Source organism: Protobothrops mucrosquamatus, unplaced genomic scaffold (genome assembly GCF_001527695.2).
Source record: "Protobothrops mucrosquamatus isolate PMUCROS unplaced genomic scaffold, P.Mucros_1.0 scaffold7, whole genome shotgun sequence".
Classification (NCBI taxonomy): Eukaryota; Metazoa; Chordata; class Lepidosauria; order Squamata; family Viperidae; genus Protobothrops; species Protobothrops mucrosquamatus.
Window position 1 is genome coordinate 2,410,690 of NW_015386394.1, and position 19,099 is coordinate 2,429,788.

At 37.8% G+C, this 19,099-nt stretch overlaps 2 protein-coding genes across 2 annotated transcripts in view; both read left to right on the forward strand.

Annotated features, from left to right (window-relative positions):
- The first annotated feature begins 5,095 nt into the window (after positions 1-5,095).
- On the forward strand, positions 5,096-12,961 carry BCL2L12 (BCL2 like 12). The gene is made up of 6 exons (XM_029283009.1): positions 5,096-5,307; positions 5,702-6,075; positions 7,042-7,203; positions 7,891-7,997; positions 11,189-11,440; positions 12,159-12,961. The coding sequence occupies exons 1-6, from the start codon at positions 5,153-5,155 to the stop codon at positions 12,204-12,206; spliced, it is 1,098 nt and encodes a 365-aa protein (XP_029138842.1). The 5' UTR covers positions 5,096-5,152; the 3' UTR covers positions 12,207-12,961.
- Positions 12,962-13,609: 648 nt separating this feature from the next.
- The window catches only part of RUVBL2 (RuvB like AAA ATPase 2), a 13,503-nt gene continuing 8,013 nt past the window's right edge, over positions 13,610-19,099 (forward strand). Inside the window, exons 1-5 of the mRNA XM_015810178.1 lie at positions 13,610-13,693; positions 16,259-16,307; positions 16,880-16,935; positions 17,875-18,016; positions 18,172-18,301. Of these exons, the coding sequence (XP_015665664.1) occupies positions 13,679-13,693; positions 16,259-16,307; positions 16,880-16,935; positions 17,875-18,016; positions 18,172-18,301 (392 nt within the window). The 5' untranslated portion in view covers positions 13,610-13,678. The remainder of the gene's footprint in view (positions 13,694-16,258; positions 16,308-16,879; positions 16,936-17,874; positions 18,017-18,171; positions 18,302-19,099) is intronic.

Consider the following 19,099-nt stretch of genomic DNA (forward strand, 5'->3'; position numbering starts at 1 on the left):
TGGTCTGTTCCCATTTTGCTCAGTGACAACTAATTGTACTGTCATTGGCGAGATATTTTGTCAAAAACATTCTGGTAATCCAAGAATACAAGGTCAATAGGTTAATTCCCTTACTGATTCCTTCCAAGATATGTATTTCTATAGACTTGGTTAGTAGTCTTTACCTCTATATCGTAGATAAAGTTTAAATTGCATATACGGTAATTACCAATATTCCCTTCCACTTGTCCATCGTTTTCTCTAAACATCTGTTACATCTTATATCACCTCAGTCAAAGTTGCTGTGGTATCACACTGTTCAGATAATATCCATCACTTTCTTAGTCACCTTGAATATGAAGTTATCTTTATTAAAAATGAAGGGTTCTGTAATTGGAACGAAAAGAAATTGTTTAGCCTAACTATTGCTATCTCACTTCTGTAATTAGCATTTGCGTCAAGGACAAATTTCATGCAAGTATGGGAAACATGTACATGGATGGATGTACTGAAGGAGGGAATAAGGGAGTGTGCAGGAATGATTGACATCTTCCTTATGATGTAATGGCTCTGTTGTCTGATTTTCATTGGCTAACAAAGTTTACAAAGCAATGCTACTAACTTTCTAAGGTGTGGCACTTCTGGACGTAACTCTGCCAGGCTTCCAGATTGTTTGCCACCCAGCTGTTTTATTTGATCAATTAAAGCACCATTTCCTCCGTTTAGGATTAGACTTTTAATGGTATCTCAAATTTAAATTAAGGGCCAGGAACCTTACAAAAATTAAAAAAAAAATAGATTATTTACAACACTGAAACCTTATTTGGCATTTCATCTCAGGTTATATCTAGATAAACATAAAATGGAGTATGTTAATGGCTGCAACTTTAAAAGGTATCAAAGGGCATTGGACAAAAACAAACCTAAAAACCTACAAAGACCTTGCTTTGTGCAGCCATTGGTGTGCAGAGAAGCCCTTTCCCGTTTATATTGAATGATTATTGCTTTTACAATTTTCTCAGCTGCTATGCATTTTATATTTTTTGTATATGTTGTCACTATCACCTTTTAATGTTGTTAGCCATTTAGGATCATATATTTTAGAGGGGCAATCATAAAAATCTATGAAATAAATAATTGCATAAAATAGTTCCAGTATCAAAAGAAGTTCTCCTATGACTAACTCTGCACTAGCAAGCATGAGCTTGTGGCACATTGTGGAAATGGAATCCAAAGTGTGGTTCTTATAGGGAGAATCCTATGTTGCTCAATCCTATGTGGCTAATTAATTAACATCATTCAGAAAGATATAACCCATCTTTTTAAAAAATCAGTATTCTATACAGGAGAAGTATTTCTTCTTCCCATCCTTTGAAAGCAGGCTGATGGGTGAGAGAGCTGTAAGATTGTCTATGTCTTCCATGATGCAGCAGAACAGTGTCTCTCGGCCAGGGCAGATTGAAGATGTGTGTACAGTAGTGGCCAAAATTGTGGATTTTTTTTGGAAAAAGTGTACATTTGAGGTTTGATGGCTAATAACACCACTTGTTTTGGAGTAGTACCATAAAATTATATATCAATGGAAAGATAATTTAATCAAGAATGTAATGCAACAAAGTTTGTTCAATTATCTGTATTCTATGAAAAGGTATAACCAAATAACCAGAAAAAGGAAGCACAACTTGCTTAAGTTGATATCAGGTAGCTTTCCTTCATCTGATTGTAGCCAATGAGCATGAGTATTTAGAGAGCCAATCAGGTGTCATCTTGTTTTGGCAATGAGCCAATCAGAGCACAGTAGGATTCAGTTATTGATGTCATGTATTGAAGCTGAGAGGAGGACATTTGTCAGTGTGTTATGTGATCGCTATCAAATTGGTTGGAGGTTTTTGTGTTCTTTCATTTAATGAGCTTGTAAAACGTAATAAAATTAAAGTTGACTGGTCGCCCAGAAAGCAATGTAAAATAGTATTATTAAGTGAACAAGGCTACAGTTATAAAGAAATTAGAGGAAAAATGGCTGGAAACTTAACCAAAGGTGGCATTTCTAAGTTTTTAAAGAGGTATAAGGAGACTCAGTCACTACAAAACCACACTGGTAAAGGCAGGGAAAGGTGCACAACAGCAAGTGATGATAGAAGAATTAAGAGACTGCCTATGTGACAGAAGAAAATCATCTGGGTGTATACAAGATGAAATGGCGCTATGCAGTGTGAAGTTGAATGCAAAGACTGTTCGGCGCAGACTGCAGCAATTTGGCCTAAAATCTAGAATTCCATGAAAAAAGCCACTTTTATCTCTCAAACAAAAGTTGAAAAGACTGAACTGGGCTAAAACCCATGTTACCTGGACAGAGGAACAATGGGACAGTGTTATTTGGAGTGATGAGACCAAGATCTCCCTGTTTGGTAGTCATGGCATAAAATACGTAAGGAGAAGAATCGGAGAAGATTTGCATCCTGATTGCATTACATGTACCGTGAAACACCCAGTCAGTATTATGATCTGGGGTTGTATGACATCAAAAGGTGTGGGCAGAATTTGTGTGATTAATGGAATATAAATGGCCAAAAATACATTAATGAAATACTTGAGCCCAAACTGAAGCCTTCCGCACATGATATTTTCCAAGACAATGAAGCATTTATATTTCAACAGGATTCAGCTCCATGTCATGTTATTGCTGTGTGCAAAAAGTGGTTTCAAAATAATCATATTCCACTGCTGAAATGGCCTGGGAATAACCCAGACCTTAACCCAGTTGAAAATCTATGGAGCCGACTAAAGAAATGTGTTAGTCAGAAGCGACCCAGCAATAAAACCCAATTAATAGAAGCAATCATTTAATTTTGGTTTCACATTATAACAGCTGCAGAACTAAAGGACTTGGTTCACTCCATGGGAAGACGGCGTAAGACCATAATTCATGCTAAAGGTTACCCAACTAAGTATTAACTGACATGGTGATAATTTTTGTATATCTCATTTTTTCTATGGTGATCATTTTTGTATGTCTCCTTTTTTCTACGTGTTTCACTTTTCTTCTTTATAACTGCTATTCTAATAGAAAATCCTTCATAAAAGTTATTGCATTACATTATTAAATTATCTTTCCATTGATATATAATTTTATGGTACTATTAAAAAAAGTGGTGTTATTAGCCATCAAACCTCAAATATACACTTTTCCCAAAAGGTTTCCACAATTTTGGCCACTACTGTACTTCAACTCCCAAAATTGAAATCCGAACTTCTTCAGATTGCAAAAGGCTAGAAAAACTAGAGACAAGATTCAAAATAAATCTTAGCTGGGCATGAAGTTCCCTGAATGGCCTTGTTAGTCAGGTTGTATGTTCTATCTCATATGCATCTCTTAACAACAACAATAACAACAAAAGATTAGGGCACAGCCAAAGATTCCCTTGCCTCCTTATGGAAAAAAGTTGAAAATTAATATAACATTATTTTAGGATGTCTAAAATACCCTTCAATTACATATTCCACATACTTCCAAACTCAATTAACGGAAGACATCTTTTCTCTTGTGCCATATCAGCCTTTGCATTTAATCAGCAAATCTCATCTATAGACATCTTCAATTCGATTTATTATTTTATCTTCCTGATGGTGATTTTTTTAAAAAAAAATTCCCTGAGTGCTTCTAGCTGATTGCAGCTTTGACCATTGCAATAGCGACTCAGTTCCTAAGGGGCAATCGGTGGGTGATGGTGGGGGGACTAATCCTAGGGATACAGCGCAGATGGTTTGCATGCATCCTTGGCTGCAGCCGTGTACGAGGGTTGCAGACTCCAGGCTCTCAGTCTAGCCTCTTTTCACGGAAGACCGAGGAATGAAAGTTTGTAGAAACTGCAATTTAGCAGCGGAGAACGATGGGCGCATGCGCAGACCAGTAAGGCAAACTTCAAGAGGAACTTTTCTGAAGAAGGTGGAGAGCGTTTCGGGCTGAGTAGATAGACATTTTTTCTACGCTAGTGGATGTGGGTTAAATCTATTCTCCTGGGAAGAGTGATGACTTGGGGATCGTAGTCAATCCTGAAACGGAGTTCTTTATCCCAAAGTAGGGAGGGGAGAGGCAAAGGGTGGGAGAAGAGATTCGGGCCGGGAGAGGCAATGAATGAGCCGCGGGAGAAGAAGCTAGAAATGCAGGTTTCACCCTGTCTGCTCTTCCCTAGAAATCCCGCCGGACTCATTTCGGTTTGCCTCTTTTTAGAGGTTGCGTTTAAAGTTGAATTTCAGTTTCAGACTGAAACTGAGAACTTAGGGATCTGAAAATCAGAATCGAAAGATTTGATAAAAAAAGAAACACCAGTTCCGGGTATTGTAAGTGTGATTTATTGCTGCCGTTTTGAAAGAGTAGGAATTATGGTGACAAGGTTGAATTGTAAAGGAGATTTTTAAGAAATAGATGAAGGAGGCAAAAGAAGAGATGTATTGGCTAGAGCAGTGTTTCTCAACCTTGGCAATTTTAAGATACAGGGATGTGGATGGACTTAACTCCCAGAATTCCCCAGCTAGTATGCTGGTTGGGGAATTCTGGGGATTGAAGTCCACATATCTTAAAGTTGCCAAGGTTGAGAAACACAGGATTAGATGGTTGGACTGGAGAGGCCTAGGTCCAGATCTCCCATTTGATCACAAAACTGACTGATATGAAAGCTGTGAAGATAAAATCAAACAAAATTATGTTTCCTGCCTTGGTAAAAATACAGGAAATAAATAAAAATCCTAAAAGAAGAATATATGTGGAGCAAGGAAGGAGGTTTTTTCCCCCCTACCAACTCTATTGAAAGTGATTTAAGTGTTGTTACCTGAGTATGTGTGTTTGTTTTTGTTTTGCACAACAATGATTATAGCATGATTTGATTCTGGATCCCACAGGATGGAAGAATAGATATGTTTGACTTCAGGCAGGCACCTGAATAAGGTTCTTGCAAATTCAGGAGAGAACTCGGGAACATGGCTGGTGTGTTAAGGACTGTCCAGGGAAAGAGTGAGAAAACAGGGGCAAGGGATGATGAAAAAAGGCAACCGGCAAAACAAAAGGCTAATACAGTATTTTCTGCGGGTTTATTTCCTTTTTTCTTTCAGAGGTGATGATAGTTTCGAAGAAGAAAGGAGTCTGCTCTGCTTTGAAGTGCATAGTTCTAAGCTCATGGCTGGCAGTCCAGTGCCCCCTAGGAAGAAAGTGGTTGAAGAGACACGGCTGGTGTTGGAAGCATTCTTGCAAGGAGCATTAAATAGAGGAGAGGATGGGGCTCCAGGTCATGTGGGCCGTGGCTACCACGACCCCCAAAGTTACATGTCCAGGTAATGGCTTTGCAGTTGAAGATTCGGCTTACTTGCAAAGGAAGGAAATAAATAGAGCAGTATTTTTCAACCTTGGCAGCTTGACGATGTGTGGGCTTAATACTATATGGCTAGAGGTTTTTCCCTACCTCAAATATTTAACTTTCCTAGCTTCATTTTTTTAAAAATAATTTCCCCAACCTTTTATTATATGTGTTGTTCTGCTGCTCCTCACAAACAGTTTTATCACTTTCAGTTTCATGAAGTCAATTGGCTTGGCTGCTCTGAGATACCTCTTACGGAATGAGTGAAGAAATATGGGCAAATAAAAAATGACAAAAATCAACCAAGGAGGTTGGGGAATAGAACAACAGATCATGGTTCTCATTTTCAAGGTGCTTTCTTCTGTCCACAGGTCCCCTGTGGAATATTTTCCGGAGTGTCCTGCCTGCAGCCCTGCCCATGAGGGAAGTAACTGTGTGGAAGGGAAAAAACATAGCTTCCGCACTAGCATCAAACACCTATTGCAGAAGCGGTCCAGTTCTCGAGGGCCCTCAGACAATCTGCCCTCGCCTGGAGACTCATTAAAGAAATCTAAGGCAGGATCTGAGGGGACCCATCGCAAGCGCCATTTCTCCTTCAAGGGCCTCTTGAAGAAGAAGACTGCGACTGTTTCAGCAGAGATAACTGACCCCAATGCTCTCCCCAGGCGGCCTGACTCTTTGCCTCTCGTCACCTGCTATTGTAAAAAGCAGGCAGCTGAACCAGAAGAGGCCCAAACAACAGGCAGTACAAAGCTTTGCTACTTACTCTGTTTTCTCCTTGTTTCTTTATTGTGATGCTCAAGTCTCGCTTGGAAGGATGTTTATATAATCAAAAAGATAGGCAGACCTTCCTTTTCCATGCTACTCTAGTTCAGGAATTTAATTCTTACGTTATTGTAACAAGTAAATTCAAAACTGCTTGGAACATTTTGCCTCTGTAGCACCAACATGGTATCATCTTCAATATGTATTGTGACATTTGTTTAGTCACATATCTCATTGTTACTTGCATTTGCCTTTCTTCCAATTCTTTACATTTTCCTCAAAATCTCTTGCTTTCTGCACAGAATTCAAAATCTCTGATATTTAAAAATGAAAATCACCTCTTCCAAATTATCCCCTCTAAATGGAATTTTCTATTTAAGTTCATCAGAAAAAAATACTATTTTCTCTTACATAATTCTAATTCTAATTGGAATGACTTTAAGTACAATTATTTCTGTATTATCAGTTTTCAATCTAGGGTTACAATACTGTTACAAAACTTGCTCTCTAGTCTTCTTCCTGATAGCATACAGTGTTTCCCAAGTGTTATATAGTTATTTGACAAATAATCAAGTTACCATAACCTTAGCAGATGGCGATACTTAGCTGGTTTGGTTGATCTCAAAAAGCTAAGATAGGAGCAGACCTGCTTAGTTCTTGATAGTAGCCTATCAGGACATTTCAAGTAAAATAGGAAGTAAAAAACATCCCAGAAGAAAGCAATGTAAAAATACTTCCATATCGCTCTATCAAAACTATACAGACTTATTCAGGTATTACTATGAATTGGACTTGATTTGATAGAATCTGTAGTTTTATCATGTTAGTACAGTACTGTATTCACCTTTTAATGTTTTACTGTTCATCTTATTTCTGTAACTTCCTTAATAACAGGATTTGATTTTTTTTGCACCTTGCTTGAATAATTTTGCATTCTTTATTCCAGATGGTGAAGCTGAGGGTGCTGAGTTTTATACTTTGGTGGCTCAGAAACTAGATTACTTGGTGAAACACCAACAACGGGTCAGCCCTACAGCTGCAAAAAGCTCAGTTTCTCCCAAAGATCCAAAGATTACAATTCCCATAGACACAATCTCTGGCAATTCAGGTACTGCATTTTTTTTTCTTGTGTGTTTAAGCTGCCTCATCCAAAAACTCTGGGTTTATAAACAGTGATAACACAGAAATCCCTTCTTGATCTCTGAATCAGGTATCTCAGGTTTTTATGTACTGTATTGTCACCTTCCTGTTTTGATGAGACTTTAATTTTCAAAAATTCCAGCCAGCTTTTGGCCAACACATATGGAAAGCACCAGATTAGAGAAGTATGTTTTAGAGGAAGTACATGGTGGATCATATGGAAGGAAGGATGACTCTAAATTTAAAACAATCTCTCCACCTGAAAAATGAAGCTTAGATGAAACAATTTATCTCCTTTTACAACAATCTTACAAATTTAAACAGATTCCTGCATTTTAAATTAAACTATTAATTTAATTTAATTCAATTTATCTAAATTATTTGGGAGGGGAATAGTCTTCCTTTCAAGAATAGGTAGCCACAGGAGGATAGAGATCAAATGATGACAAGTACATCTTGGTGTTATCACAAAATGATATGAATAAAATATTTCCATCAGATCTTATGATGCATCTGACATAAAATTGTACTGGTATTTGTGCAATGACTTTGCAACACACATGCCATCACTTTGACATCAATGTGGCTTAAAACTGACGACCTTTCAGGGAAATATTGTTTATATTTTGGAATCACAATAATATGTTTTTCTCAGTTGCCTTGGAAAAAGGGCCAGAACAATTGGATGAGAAAGAGAAAGAACAAATCCTTCAGAGGTTGGTTGCCCTTCTGGAAGAGCAGGCTGCTATCTTCAATAAAAAGGTACATATGCAACAAAGAATTACCGCATAAAGTACTAACATTCAAACTGCAGAACCAGGCACTGGGTGTTTTGTGGCTGCTGTGTGGAATTTACCCTACGTAAGGTTGCTTTGCCAAAGATATTCATTCCTCCAGGGTTTTTTTACTGAATATGTTTTGTAAATCTTGGATTTTTTCCAAGTCTTCAAATAAGCCCTGTTGTCTATGATATTTCTGTTTTGACTGCATTTATTTTTATTATTTATTTATAAAATTTATAGCCTGCCTGTCTTATCTCAAAATAATTGGGCAACTTTTTGGGGTATAAGGTTCCGTACTCAAGTGTATACAAAGTTAACAAGTGTATACAAACTTGCACAGCTGAATCTCCCCACTTGCCTTTTTGTTTTGTGATCTATTGAATTTATTTTTAATTAGGTATGTGGAGTATTGCAGCTTAGGGCATTTCTTTTGGTAATATTTAGGCATTGGTTTCTTTTGGGGCTGTGTCTAAGAAGATTCTCAGTCTTCCAGGTCATAGTTACGGTATCCCAAAGATGCTTTTTCACAAGGCAACTGGACTTCCTTGTTTTTCTTTGAAGATGTTTCGTTTCTCATTCAAGAAGCTTCTTCAGCTCTGACTGGATGATGGGAAATGGAAAGATTTATACTCTTGCAGACAGATGTTCATTTTTATTATTTTAGCCAGTTGTTAAAGCTACCTGGAGGCTTATCTGTGTCTTCAGGGTCACCTGAGTAGTGCAAATGGATGTGGAGCCTTCTTGGAACTGTTGAAACGATTGTGTTGCAGACTGGAGATAGATGATGTTGGATCCCTCCCCTTCTGTTGAGAGAGGGCTGTTCAATTTTGACATAGATGGCCTCTTTGACCCCTCTTTCAAACCGAGGGATTGTGGAGCTCTGCACCCCACGGCTAGTTTCACCCTAGCCGTTTCACAAAATATAAATCTTTCCATTCCCCACCATCCAGTCAGAGTTGAAGAAGCTTCTTGGATGAGAAGCGAAACATCTTCAAAGAAAATCAGAAAAATCCAGTTGCCTTGTGAAAAAGCATCTTTGGGATTTTGGGGCTGTGCAATTATTCACATTTGACTTGGAAGAGATGTTTCAGAGTGAGTAGGAATCTGAATGCAGCATCTGTCTGCAACTCATTGGAACAATTGTAGAAACAGATACAGAGACTTTATTGAGTCTCAGACTTCATGCATTTCTACATGTTCCAAAGCATTGTTTTTTCTGAATCAAATTTGTAAAATCACAAACCCTTAATAGTTATTTAGGGATGATCCATTCTTAAAAGAGTACAGTTTACCATGGTTGCACTAAACAGATCATTTTTTCCTACCACTGTCTATCTGAATGTTAATCTGTTTTTTAAATTTTCCATTAACTAGTTGTACATAGCCATGCTAATTTACTTGTTCAATTAATATATTTTTCAGTGCTTTTCAAGATGGGAAAATAAAAAAAATAAAAATGCAATCAATTCAAGTCAGTTATAAAATGTATAGAAACAATTAAGAGAATTAGCAGAACATTACATGTAAAACTTTAAAAAGAAAAATAGCATTTGTGATAAAACAAAACAGCACCTATCATAAAAATCTTTCCATTAAAATAGTTTACTTCTTAGTCCAGAATGTCAGAGTACAGGACGACTTTGGTAATGTGTTGCCTTAGGGTAGGGGTGAGTTTGATATAACCTCTTTCTCAATCACTTGGAGGATCTGGTATTTATAAATAAAGTTTTACAGTATTTAATAAAATAATGTATGAACATATAACATGAGTATGAATGACTTCAATTTAAAGAAACAAAATATGCTTATTCCAACTTATTTGACTCTTTTTCATAATATTTATCAGTGCTTCTCTTCTTATACTGTAAAGTTCTCCTTTTAACTTTTTTCCCTCTTTGCTTTTGTTAAATGAGTTTTCTCCTGTCCGGCTGCCCACCCCTTACTGCTTCTCTCTTGTAGTTCATATAGCTCCCTGCCCTACTTGCTTAATAAAGAAATGCCCAGTTAATTTTACTTGCCTTAGACTCAAACCCCCGAAATTTAATATTCTTAATAATAACCAGCAAATAGGGCACTTAAACTGAAGTTCCACATTGTATAGGGTTTGTATTTTTCCAAGAGACTTTGTTTTATTTAACCTTTTCTCATCATTTTTAATAGTTGCATTATTTTGCACAAAGGACCATAGAGGCATCTGATTCATGATTCAGTATTGGTTTTTTAGACATTTTCTGTAGCTAATGTGAATCAAGAGTTGCAAATCCCGTAGGAATACCCCAGTGTTCAAAGCATTTAGGTAAAAAGTTACTAGAACTGAATTACATATGTAAAATAAAATATTTATATTTGTTGTGGCATTGATCAACTAGGTAATTGTGGAATCTTATGTTTTATTCATTTCACATACGCAATAAAAGTCTGTCTTCATATAAATAAAGATTCCCCAAACAGGTTGATTAATCTGGGGATGAAAAATTCATCCCAAAATGTGTATATATTACCTGAATTCTGTAACATTATAAAAGCAAAATATAATTGAAAATAGTAGGATTTATTGTATGCACACTATTCAAATTATTTTCCTTTCCACTGATATGCTGGTTTTTTATTGTGAAACCATATTTTCCTACTCTCCAAGAAAGGAAAAAGTCTATCAAACAAAGAAAGAAAAACGGCATTTTACTTCTGGACTAGATTGGATTTTTAAAATGATGACTCTTTGTTAAATACATATTGTTTAGCGAGTATGCTCTTGAGTTCCATATTCTGAGGAATAGCTTCCAAATGAAAGAAGAGTTGTAGTAGAATGTTCCTAAGAAAGTTGTCTAATCCTACCCAGGCACCTCAAACAGATAGCTGTCCAGCCTTTATTTTTTTTCACCTCTACCAAAGGTGACGCAAAGTCATAAGTCTCTGTTGCCACTAAGAAAATGATCCTATTGTTTGTCTGTTCTTTTGCCATTGACACTCATTCTATTCCTATTAGCAAAAGAAAATAAGTGTACTTCATCTTTGATGCAACAACATTTCTATTAGGTTTCCTCTCAGCCTTCCAACTCAAAAGTTCTTTATCGGGAGCACAGTGAATCATTTCTAATTGCAGTTGTCTCTTAAAAAGGTTCCTCTAATATTTGAACTCTTGACATTCATCTCATTTTCTTTCATTGGCAGATTGAAGCTGACCCACTGCTACGTAACACTATCTCCCGCCTCTCCTACCGCAGCTTTACTCACCTGGCTGAAGCCTTCACATCACGTACCCCAACTGGGGTTTCTAGCCCTCAGCTAGCCAAGCTAGCCCTTACCATGGAACTCACAAGGAAAGTGGCCGGCATTAACAGCCACGCAGTACATACCCTCATGGGCTATAGTTTGCAATATATGGATATGTTCATACCTTGGTTGCAGCAGCAAGGTGGCTGGGTATGTGGAGAAACGTGTTTCCCTGGATTTTACATGCTAGGCCAGATCACATTTAAAAGAGGAGCCCAAAAATGAAAAAGAAAAAAATACTGATATTTTGCTCAAAATATAATTAAGATGACTTGAGGTTCTAGTTAAATACTTTGGGGAAAAACAGTCATCTGTTCTGCAAATTGTCTGCTTTTGAGGGTTACAAAATTGGAATAAAACACTTATTTAGCTGAAGAGTTATACATTGTCTAAAAGCTGCAACTAAAAGCTTATAGAGTACCATAAGAGCATCTTAGTTCTATGCTAGAAAAGAACCTGTATTACATGTATAGTACTTGTGTTCTCTATCCCTGTATTATCAAGTACAATTGTGTTGCTGGATAGCAGCTGACAATTTATTTTTTCCTACAAAAAAGGAGAGAAGTTTCATTATTATATTTATATAATTATGAAGGGATATTTTCTTGTGGCTGAGGGACTACATTTTAATATTTCTGGTCTCCCAAGGGAATAACAGTGATGTAATTACATCACTGCAAATATACTGGGGCATTTTTTTGTCTTCTAAAACCAGAGGGTTTCCCATACTATATGTCACAATTCTGTCGTCAGAGTTGGAGCATGACACAATGGAAAAGGGAGGGAGGGAGGAAAGCAAGCAAGCAGGGCTTAATGGTGAAATGGAAATGGCTATTCTTTATAATAACATGTTTTTTTTTCTTTATAGGAGAACATTGTAGCCCAGGAGGAGATATTTGACTTGCAACTTGACTAAACAAACCCTTGTGCACCAGTGGCAATGCTCTTATGATGAATCATGTTTGCAAAAGACTGAGTGCTGGGTTGAACTGCTAGCACTTAAAGGCCTTTGTGACTTTCCACCTAGGCTAAATCTAAAGGGACTTTTTTTTAGTAGCCATGATTGGAGCTAATTCTGAGATATTAAGAATTAGCAGAAACCAACTCTAATCTTCGGTGCTCGGAGTGAATTGCAAAATTTGATCACAGTATGCCAAATTGTGTTGTCAAGTGTTCCTGCAGAAGTATGAAGTAGTTGCTTCCTCTAAAACCTGCCAGTTGTCAAAAATATTTCTGAAAGGGCGTTCTTCAGAGATACCTGCCATCAAAGGCAAGAAAAGTCATGCCCTTGGTGAGAACCTCTGTTCTTCAAGCCCTGAGCAACACTTGATTTTTTTTTCCACCCAAGATGAACTTTTCTTTCCTCAGATTTTATACTTGAGATTAAATAGATAACACTCAAATCTTATTTTATTCCTATTTTCCAATGGATAGATGAAATTTTCAGATGTGATATTGTCAATATTTATTGTCTATGCCTTTGTTCTGAATTTTTTGTTCTGAATTACTCTGAGAAATGTTGGAGGTTTTGAACAATAATTCCCGACTTGCAGGAAATTAATTTCAGTGGGACTATGATTTGTGTAAATATGGGGAGAAAACAAACTTAATATCAAACTCAGGGATATGGGAGTGTGTTTGTTTAACAGCAATGACTTCCCTGAAGCACTGTGATTTTTTTTAAATAAAAATTTAAAGATTCTTGTATTTTGTTGTCAAATACTTTTCCTAGCATCTGTTACTTTTCTTTGGGCAAGCCTATTCTTTTGATTTGATGACATAACCAATTCTCCTTTGGCTGTACTAATGTTCAACTGAAGTTTGGAAGTCCAAGCATAGCCTTAGTGCACCATATTGCAGAAGAAAAGTTAAACTGATATTATCTAATGATTTAAAACTCGGGAGATCTTTGAATATAAATGTACATTTATTCAGAACAAAGTGATATGTTCTGAAAGACGCCTGAATGATTCCCCCGAAATTCACCTTTCGGTGTATGATTGCCGCTTGCTCTGTTCCTCAACTGATCCAAGACGAGATAAGGAGCAATTCCATTTTTTCATTTCCCCCCCCTTCAGTACAAGCAGATCAGAAGGCGCTTAGAGCAACGTCATTGCCAGGGGCCCCGAGGACGAGCAGGAGGCGGGTTGAACGCAATCGTGTGTGCAAAGGACCAATGAAAGCGCTCAGGGTGCTTCCATAGAGAGGCGAGCTAGGGCGGTCGAAAAGCCACCCGGGAAGACCAAAGTGATCATAGAAGCTCGACTGCAAATTCATCAAGGCACTTCCTGTTTCCGTCTTTTGCTGCCGGACCTCCCGTGGCTTGGAGAAGGCGGAGCGGGCTGGAGCTTAGAAACGGCGCGAGAGGAGGGTTGCAGGAATAGCAGCATGGCAACGGCCGCGGTGAGCAACAGCCTCGTTTTCATTTTAGGAAGAGACTCGATTAACCCTCTTTCCTCCACACGAATACACTCCGGGTCTCTGGTCGTCATTGAGCTTCTGATGGGGGACCGAGGCCGGAGTAGCCCCCGTGGGATGCATTAATATTCCTCCTCATTCGCTCCCTTCTAGAAAACACTAGGCTTCTCCTGCCGGCTCTGCTTCAGATGCATTGGATTACAGCTCCCATCATTCACTGCCAGTCCACGTGAAACAGTAGTTCAGCTGGGAAGACAGCACTTTGGGGATTGGGATACATTTCCATATCGTGTGAATTGCATTTATGTATAACTTTCCTCCGAGAAGTTTACCTAGTTCTGTTTCACCACTTGCTAGTTTGTCCTTTAACTTCGCAAACTAGGCTGGGATTTCTGAAATAATACAGCAAGCTTTTTAGCGGTGCGCTGACTTCTGTTAATCTGATTTCGTTTTGAGGTCACAAAATGTTAACCAGGTTTTGAGACTTAACAATAGTCTTTGCACAATATGTATAGCTTGACTAAGGTTATCCTTATGAATTTCTGCAAGAGTTTAACAATGGTTTAATGTATAGATTCTGAAGAGACATTAATTCAATTACTTTTTAAGCATGTGTGAATGTAACCTATTGCCTTTTAGGATGGACCTCAACTCCCAGAATTCCCTTGTCTGCATACTGGCTGGGGAATTCTGAAAATCCACTCATCTTAAAGTCGTCAAGGTTAAGAAATACTGTTCTAGACTATATATCTACTGCACATTCTCACAACTTCCCTCTTATCCCCTTTTCTGAGTCAGTTATACCACTGCTGCTAGGAGAGAGTTGAGACAGTGTTAACTTGTCTCCCTGATTAGGATTTCTACTTCTCTGTTATCAGAATGGGAAAGTATCCCCCAGCAACATCCAAAGCAGTTTTTTGGTAGATACTTGAGAATTCTTTTTGCTCCACCAATTATGGGTCCTGTTAAACAACTGATATACAGTCTGACAATTTCAGGGGAGAAATTGGAATGCTATATAGTATATTGTCAGTTTGATGTAATGGTTAAGGCACAAGGCTAGAAATTGGAGGACTATAAGTTCTAGTCTTGCCTTATGTGCAAAATCAGCTAGGTGCTCTTGGCCAGTCACTCTCTTTCAGCCCTAGGAAGCAGGTAATGGCAAACCCACTTTTGTAATCTTGTCAAGAAAACTTACAAGGACTTGTTTAGGCACTTGCCAGGAGTCAAAAAGTGACTTGGGGAAAAAAATGTCATGTACCTTGCCAAATCACATTTTGAACTATTTAGGAGTAAGGAGTATTAATCTAGATTATCTCTGATACTAAACCACCATGATAATCTAAGCACATTGTTGTTTGCTCTGGCTGTCATGTTTACAAAGTCTTCAGCTTGTGTCCTTTCATTCAGTGACCATTTAAACTTATGGTAGTGCTGAAAGAAAAATGGATGTAGATCAGTCCTCAAAGTTCTGACCACTGAAGTACCCCTATGGTCATGTGATCACAGTCCAGGCACCTGTGTTCTCAGCTTGTGGCAGGAACATTGCAGGGACTTGGAATCATTGATCATAGTTTGCTATCTTCCCTTTGGGCTTCCCACAAGTAAAATCAGCGAGGAAGGTCAGAAATAATTTCTCGCTTTTTCTCCCTCTCACAGCACTTTCCTGTCCTTGTACAGCCTCTCCCAGCCCTCCCTTGGCCTCCTACAACTCAAGCAGAACCTGCGGTGGGCCTCCCCTGCCTTCTGTGACTTGTATGCAGCCTGCGCCAGCCCTCCCCAGTCTCCCCACTCACACTCCTTACCTGGAACTCATACCTCTTTCTGCTTAGTGATTCGTATATCTTGGGGTTAGGCGGTATCACCGAGCAATGCAGTCACATGATGTCACACTTACAACCACATTGCTTAGCAACACCAATTCCAGTCCCAATTGCCATCATAACCCAATGACTACCTATATGTGCATTCACTCAAATACAACATTTATACAAATGTATGCTATCATTCGTATAGCTACTGTACTGTATTCAGTTTTCCAGTCTGACCTCATTCACAGGACAATACTGTTTTCAACTGGTCTATCTCTCTCTGCCCATCTTTCTTTTTCCTCTTTTCTTTCCATGTTCCCATTACATTTTATTTTGTTCCATTCCATATATATCGATTTTTTTTTATCAAGTGGTTGATTAAGAATCATGTCTATACATATGTTAGGCACAAACAACCACATCCAGACATGTATACTTTAAGCTAACTAATTACATAATATTCTGTGTTTGGAGTGATGTGAGATGACAAGAGAGTTCACATTTGGAATTTCAATACTGTAGCTCATTTTGCATTTTGTGGTTTGGATGCTACACAGTTACAGTATACATTACCTGATATGAGGTGTTTCCAAATGAGATATCTGTTTTGAAAGAAATATAGAAAGCGATCTGTTCTATGTCTATTTAGCTGAAAAATTCAGACCAAAATGTGTTACTTATTTGAGATTTAGGACAGAAAACTTTTGATATATGAACATCATCTTCTCTCTTTTCTCAGGCTACGAAGGTTCCTGAAATCCGCGATGTTACCAGGATTGAACGTATTGGTATGTTTTCATTGCTGCCTCTTCCTAGGATGATTTCCAATTTTACCCCTATGGGGTAGTTTATTATTAAATCAATAATTATGGGACAAATCTAATAAATCAATGTGCTGCTGTCTATATCGAAATGGCTGCCAAATCAAAAGCTACTGTAGAGTTAGATGGCTTTGTAATTTTGATTCTCATGGTATACAGCAGGGCAGTTAATGCTGAATCTCAGGACAGATTCTTTTATTTGTGACTTCCAAATAAAATGGATAAAACATTATCTCCTTAATTTTGAGTAAGGAAAATTAAACATTTTAAATAGATTTTTAAATAGGCTTAATCTACTATCTGCAGAAATCACCTTCCTCCAAATTAAAAAAATATGACTTTAAAAAAAAACAACTTCCCAAACTGTCTCCACCTACCTACTTGTGGTTGCCTCATTAACTTTGCAACTGTGGAAATTGCCTTCCCCCCCCCCCCCAAAAAAAAAAAAAAAAATTAAGTAAAGCCTCCAGTCAGAAAACTGTCTGCTTCCAGTGTAAAATGTCACCAACCTCTTTTCAAATAATCTTTCATGTTCACAGGAGCCCATTCCCACATTCGAGGACTTGGCTTGGATGATACCTTGGAACCTAGACAGGTACTTGAAAAAAATAATTTCCAGAAAGTTTTTGGATTGATTGAAGTTGGGAGAAGAAGCAGTTTGTTCAAATGAGAGAGTAGAAGAATTGGTGCAATAATTGAGGAGAGAAGTTTAGTGTTTAAATTTAAACAGAGAGAAAAGAAAAATTATTAGTCAAATTATTCAATTAATTGGCTTCATCTGTGCTGATGGGTTTTTCAGATAAATGAATTTTATTATAAAAAAATTCTCTTTTAAAGATAAAAATATGTGAAACATATATATAACTGCTTATTCAGTTAAGAAAAAAGTTGGTAAGTTCTTCAGACCATTGTATTATACATATCCCATGATTGTTTGGGGGGTGGAGGCGAACTTGGTGTCATAACTTCAAATCTGAGTTGTAAGTATCTTTTAGGGGGTCTGTCATAACTTCAAATGGTCACTAAGTGACTGATCATAAGTCCAAAACTACCAATATTATGATCTCTGTGTGTGGAGTTTCACACACACACACACACACACACACACACACACACGGGTTTTTTTGTTTTGTTATCAAGATAAAGATTGGTCAACTTTGGATTAGTTTTTCTCTGGTCATTTTTATTTACAAGTACAATGTAAGTAACCTCACTACTATTTATTACTTGAATGTTTTCCAGAAAATTATTCATCTTAACTATCTCTTACTGTCATAGAAAATAAACAGGATAGATAAAGTTCTTGATTGTAATTTTGCAGTTTACAATACGATCAATATAGGGCTAAATCTGTAACCCATTACATGCAGCATTTGAATAATGTTAAATTATGTATTTTAGGAGAGATTAACAGGTTAAGTGTTAGAGTTTGGGAATGCAAATGTGAGAAATACGCTTTGTGAGGATTGAAATAAAGGAAAAATAATATCTCCCATGTGTCCATTTTTCTCCTTCCCCCCCCCCCTCCTGTTAGGTATCCCAGGGCATGGTAGGACAGTTGGCTGCTCGTCGAGCTGCTGGGGTGATTTTGGAGATGATAAAGGAAGGCAAAATTGCTGGTCGAGCTGTCTTGATTGCTGGCCAGCCAGGCACAGGAAAAACAGCTATTGCCATGGGTAAGGGCAGATTCTAGAAACCAGCAATGAGTTGCTGATATCTTGAATGATGATGGGTCTATCAATATGAAGGTTCCTCATTCTGAATTTCTTTTCTTGAATCATTCTGGCTGCATTCTCATTATGTAGTAACCGTGCTGTTATCTCTCTTCTAGGCATGGCCCAGGCACTGGGTCTTGACACTCCTTTTACAGCGATTTCTGGAAGTGAAATTTTCTCTTTGGAGATGAGCAAAACTGAGGCACTAACTCAGTCCTTTCGCCGTTCCATTGGTGTTCGCATCAAGTAAGAAGTTGCCACAAATTTGTATTCTCTGAGAGCAGATTAGGGTCAAGGGCTCCAACAGAAAGGACATTTCTTAAGACCAGAGAGCTAAACAACATGAGGAAATCAACAGCCAGGTTTCTTACTATGAGGGCAATTTGGAAATAAACCCCCATTTGGTTATCAATGACAGACACTCACAGATACAGAACTTTTATTATATATGTTAGAAAACTACATTACATTACTTTTCAACATAATCGCCATTCAAATTGAGGCACTTGTCATAACGTCTTAACAAGGTTTGAAATCCCTTAGTAGTTGCTCGGTGCCAAGTCTGGGCTGTGGGAGGGGGGGGATCAAAAACATCCCAATGGAACTACTTCAAAAGTTCTTGGGTGCGTCTAGCGGTGTGCGGGCAAGCAATATCGTGAACCAACACCACACTAGAAGTGGTGCCATAGAAAATCCCGCCAAATGTGAAGATGCCAAAGGAGCAAAGCAAGGGAAGTTCATGGAGTGTGGTTCGACCATCAGTTCTATGAAACGTTACGAAAACTCAGACGAGCCATCCATAACAAGTATCGGGGCATGCTGACTTCTGGTGTGGTGTTGGTTTATTTTATTTATTTATTTATTTATTTATTACATTTATATCCCGCCCTTCTCCTTTCGGACTCAGGGCGGCTGACAGATGATAAAAAGCTAACATAAATACATATTACACCTAGTTAAAATTTAATTAAAACGAAATATTTGAGAGTGTCCAATTAAAAGTAATTAAAACCCCTATAAAATCCCCTAGGCCAGTCCCGCTTC

Coding starts and splice junctions, on each gene's coding strand:
- BCL2L12 (XM_029283009.1), top strand. CDS start 5,153: ATGGCTGGCAGTCCAGTGCCCCCTAGGAAGAAAGTGGTTGAAGAGACA. Junction 5,308..5,701: donor CCCCAAAGTTACATGTCCAG/GTAATGGCTTTG, acceptor TTCTGTCCACAG/GTCCCCTGTGGAATATTTTC. Junction 6,076..7,041: donor AGAGGCCCAAACAACAGGCA/GTACAAAGCTTT, acceptor TCTTTATTCCAG/ATGGTGAAGCTGAGGGTGCT.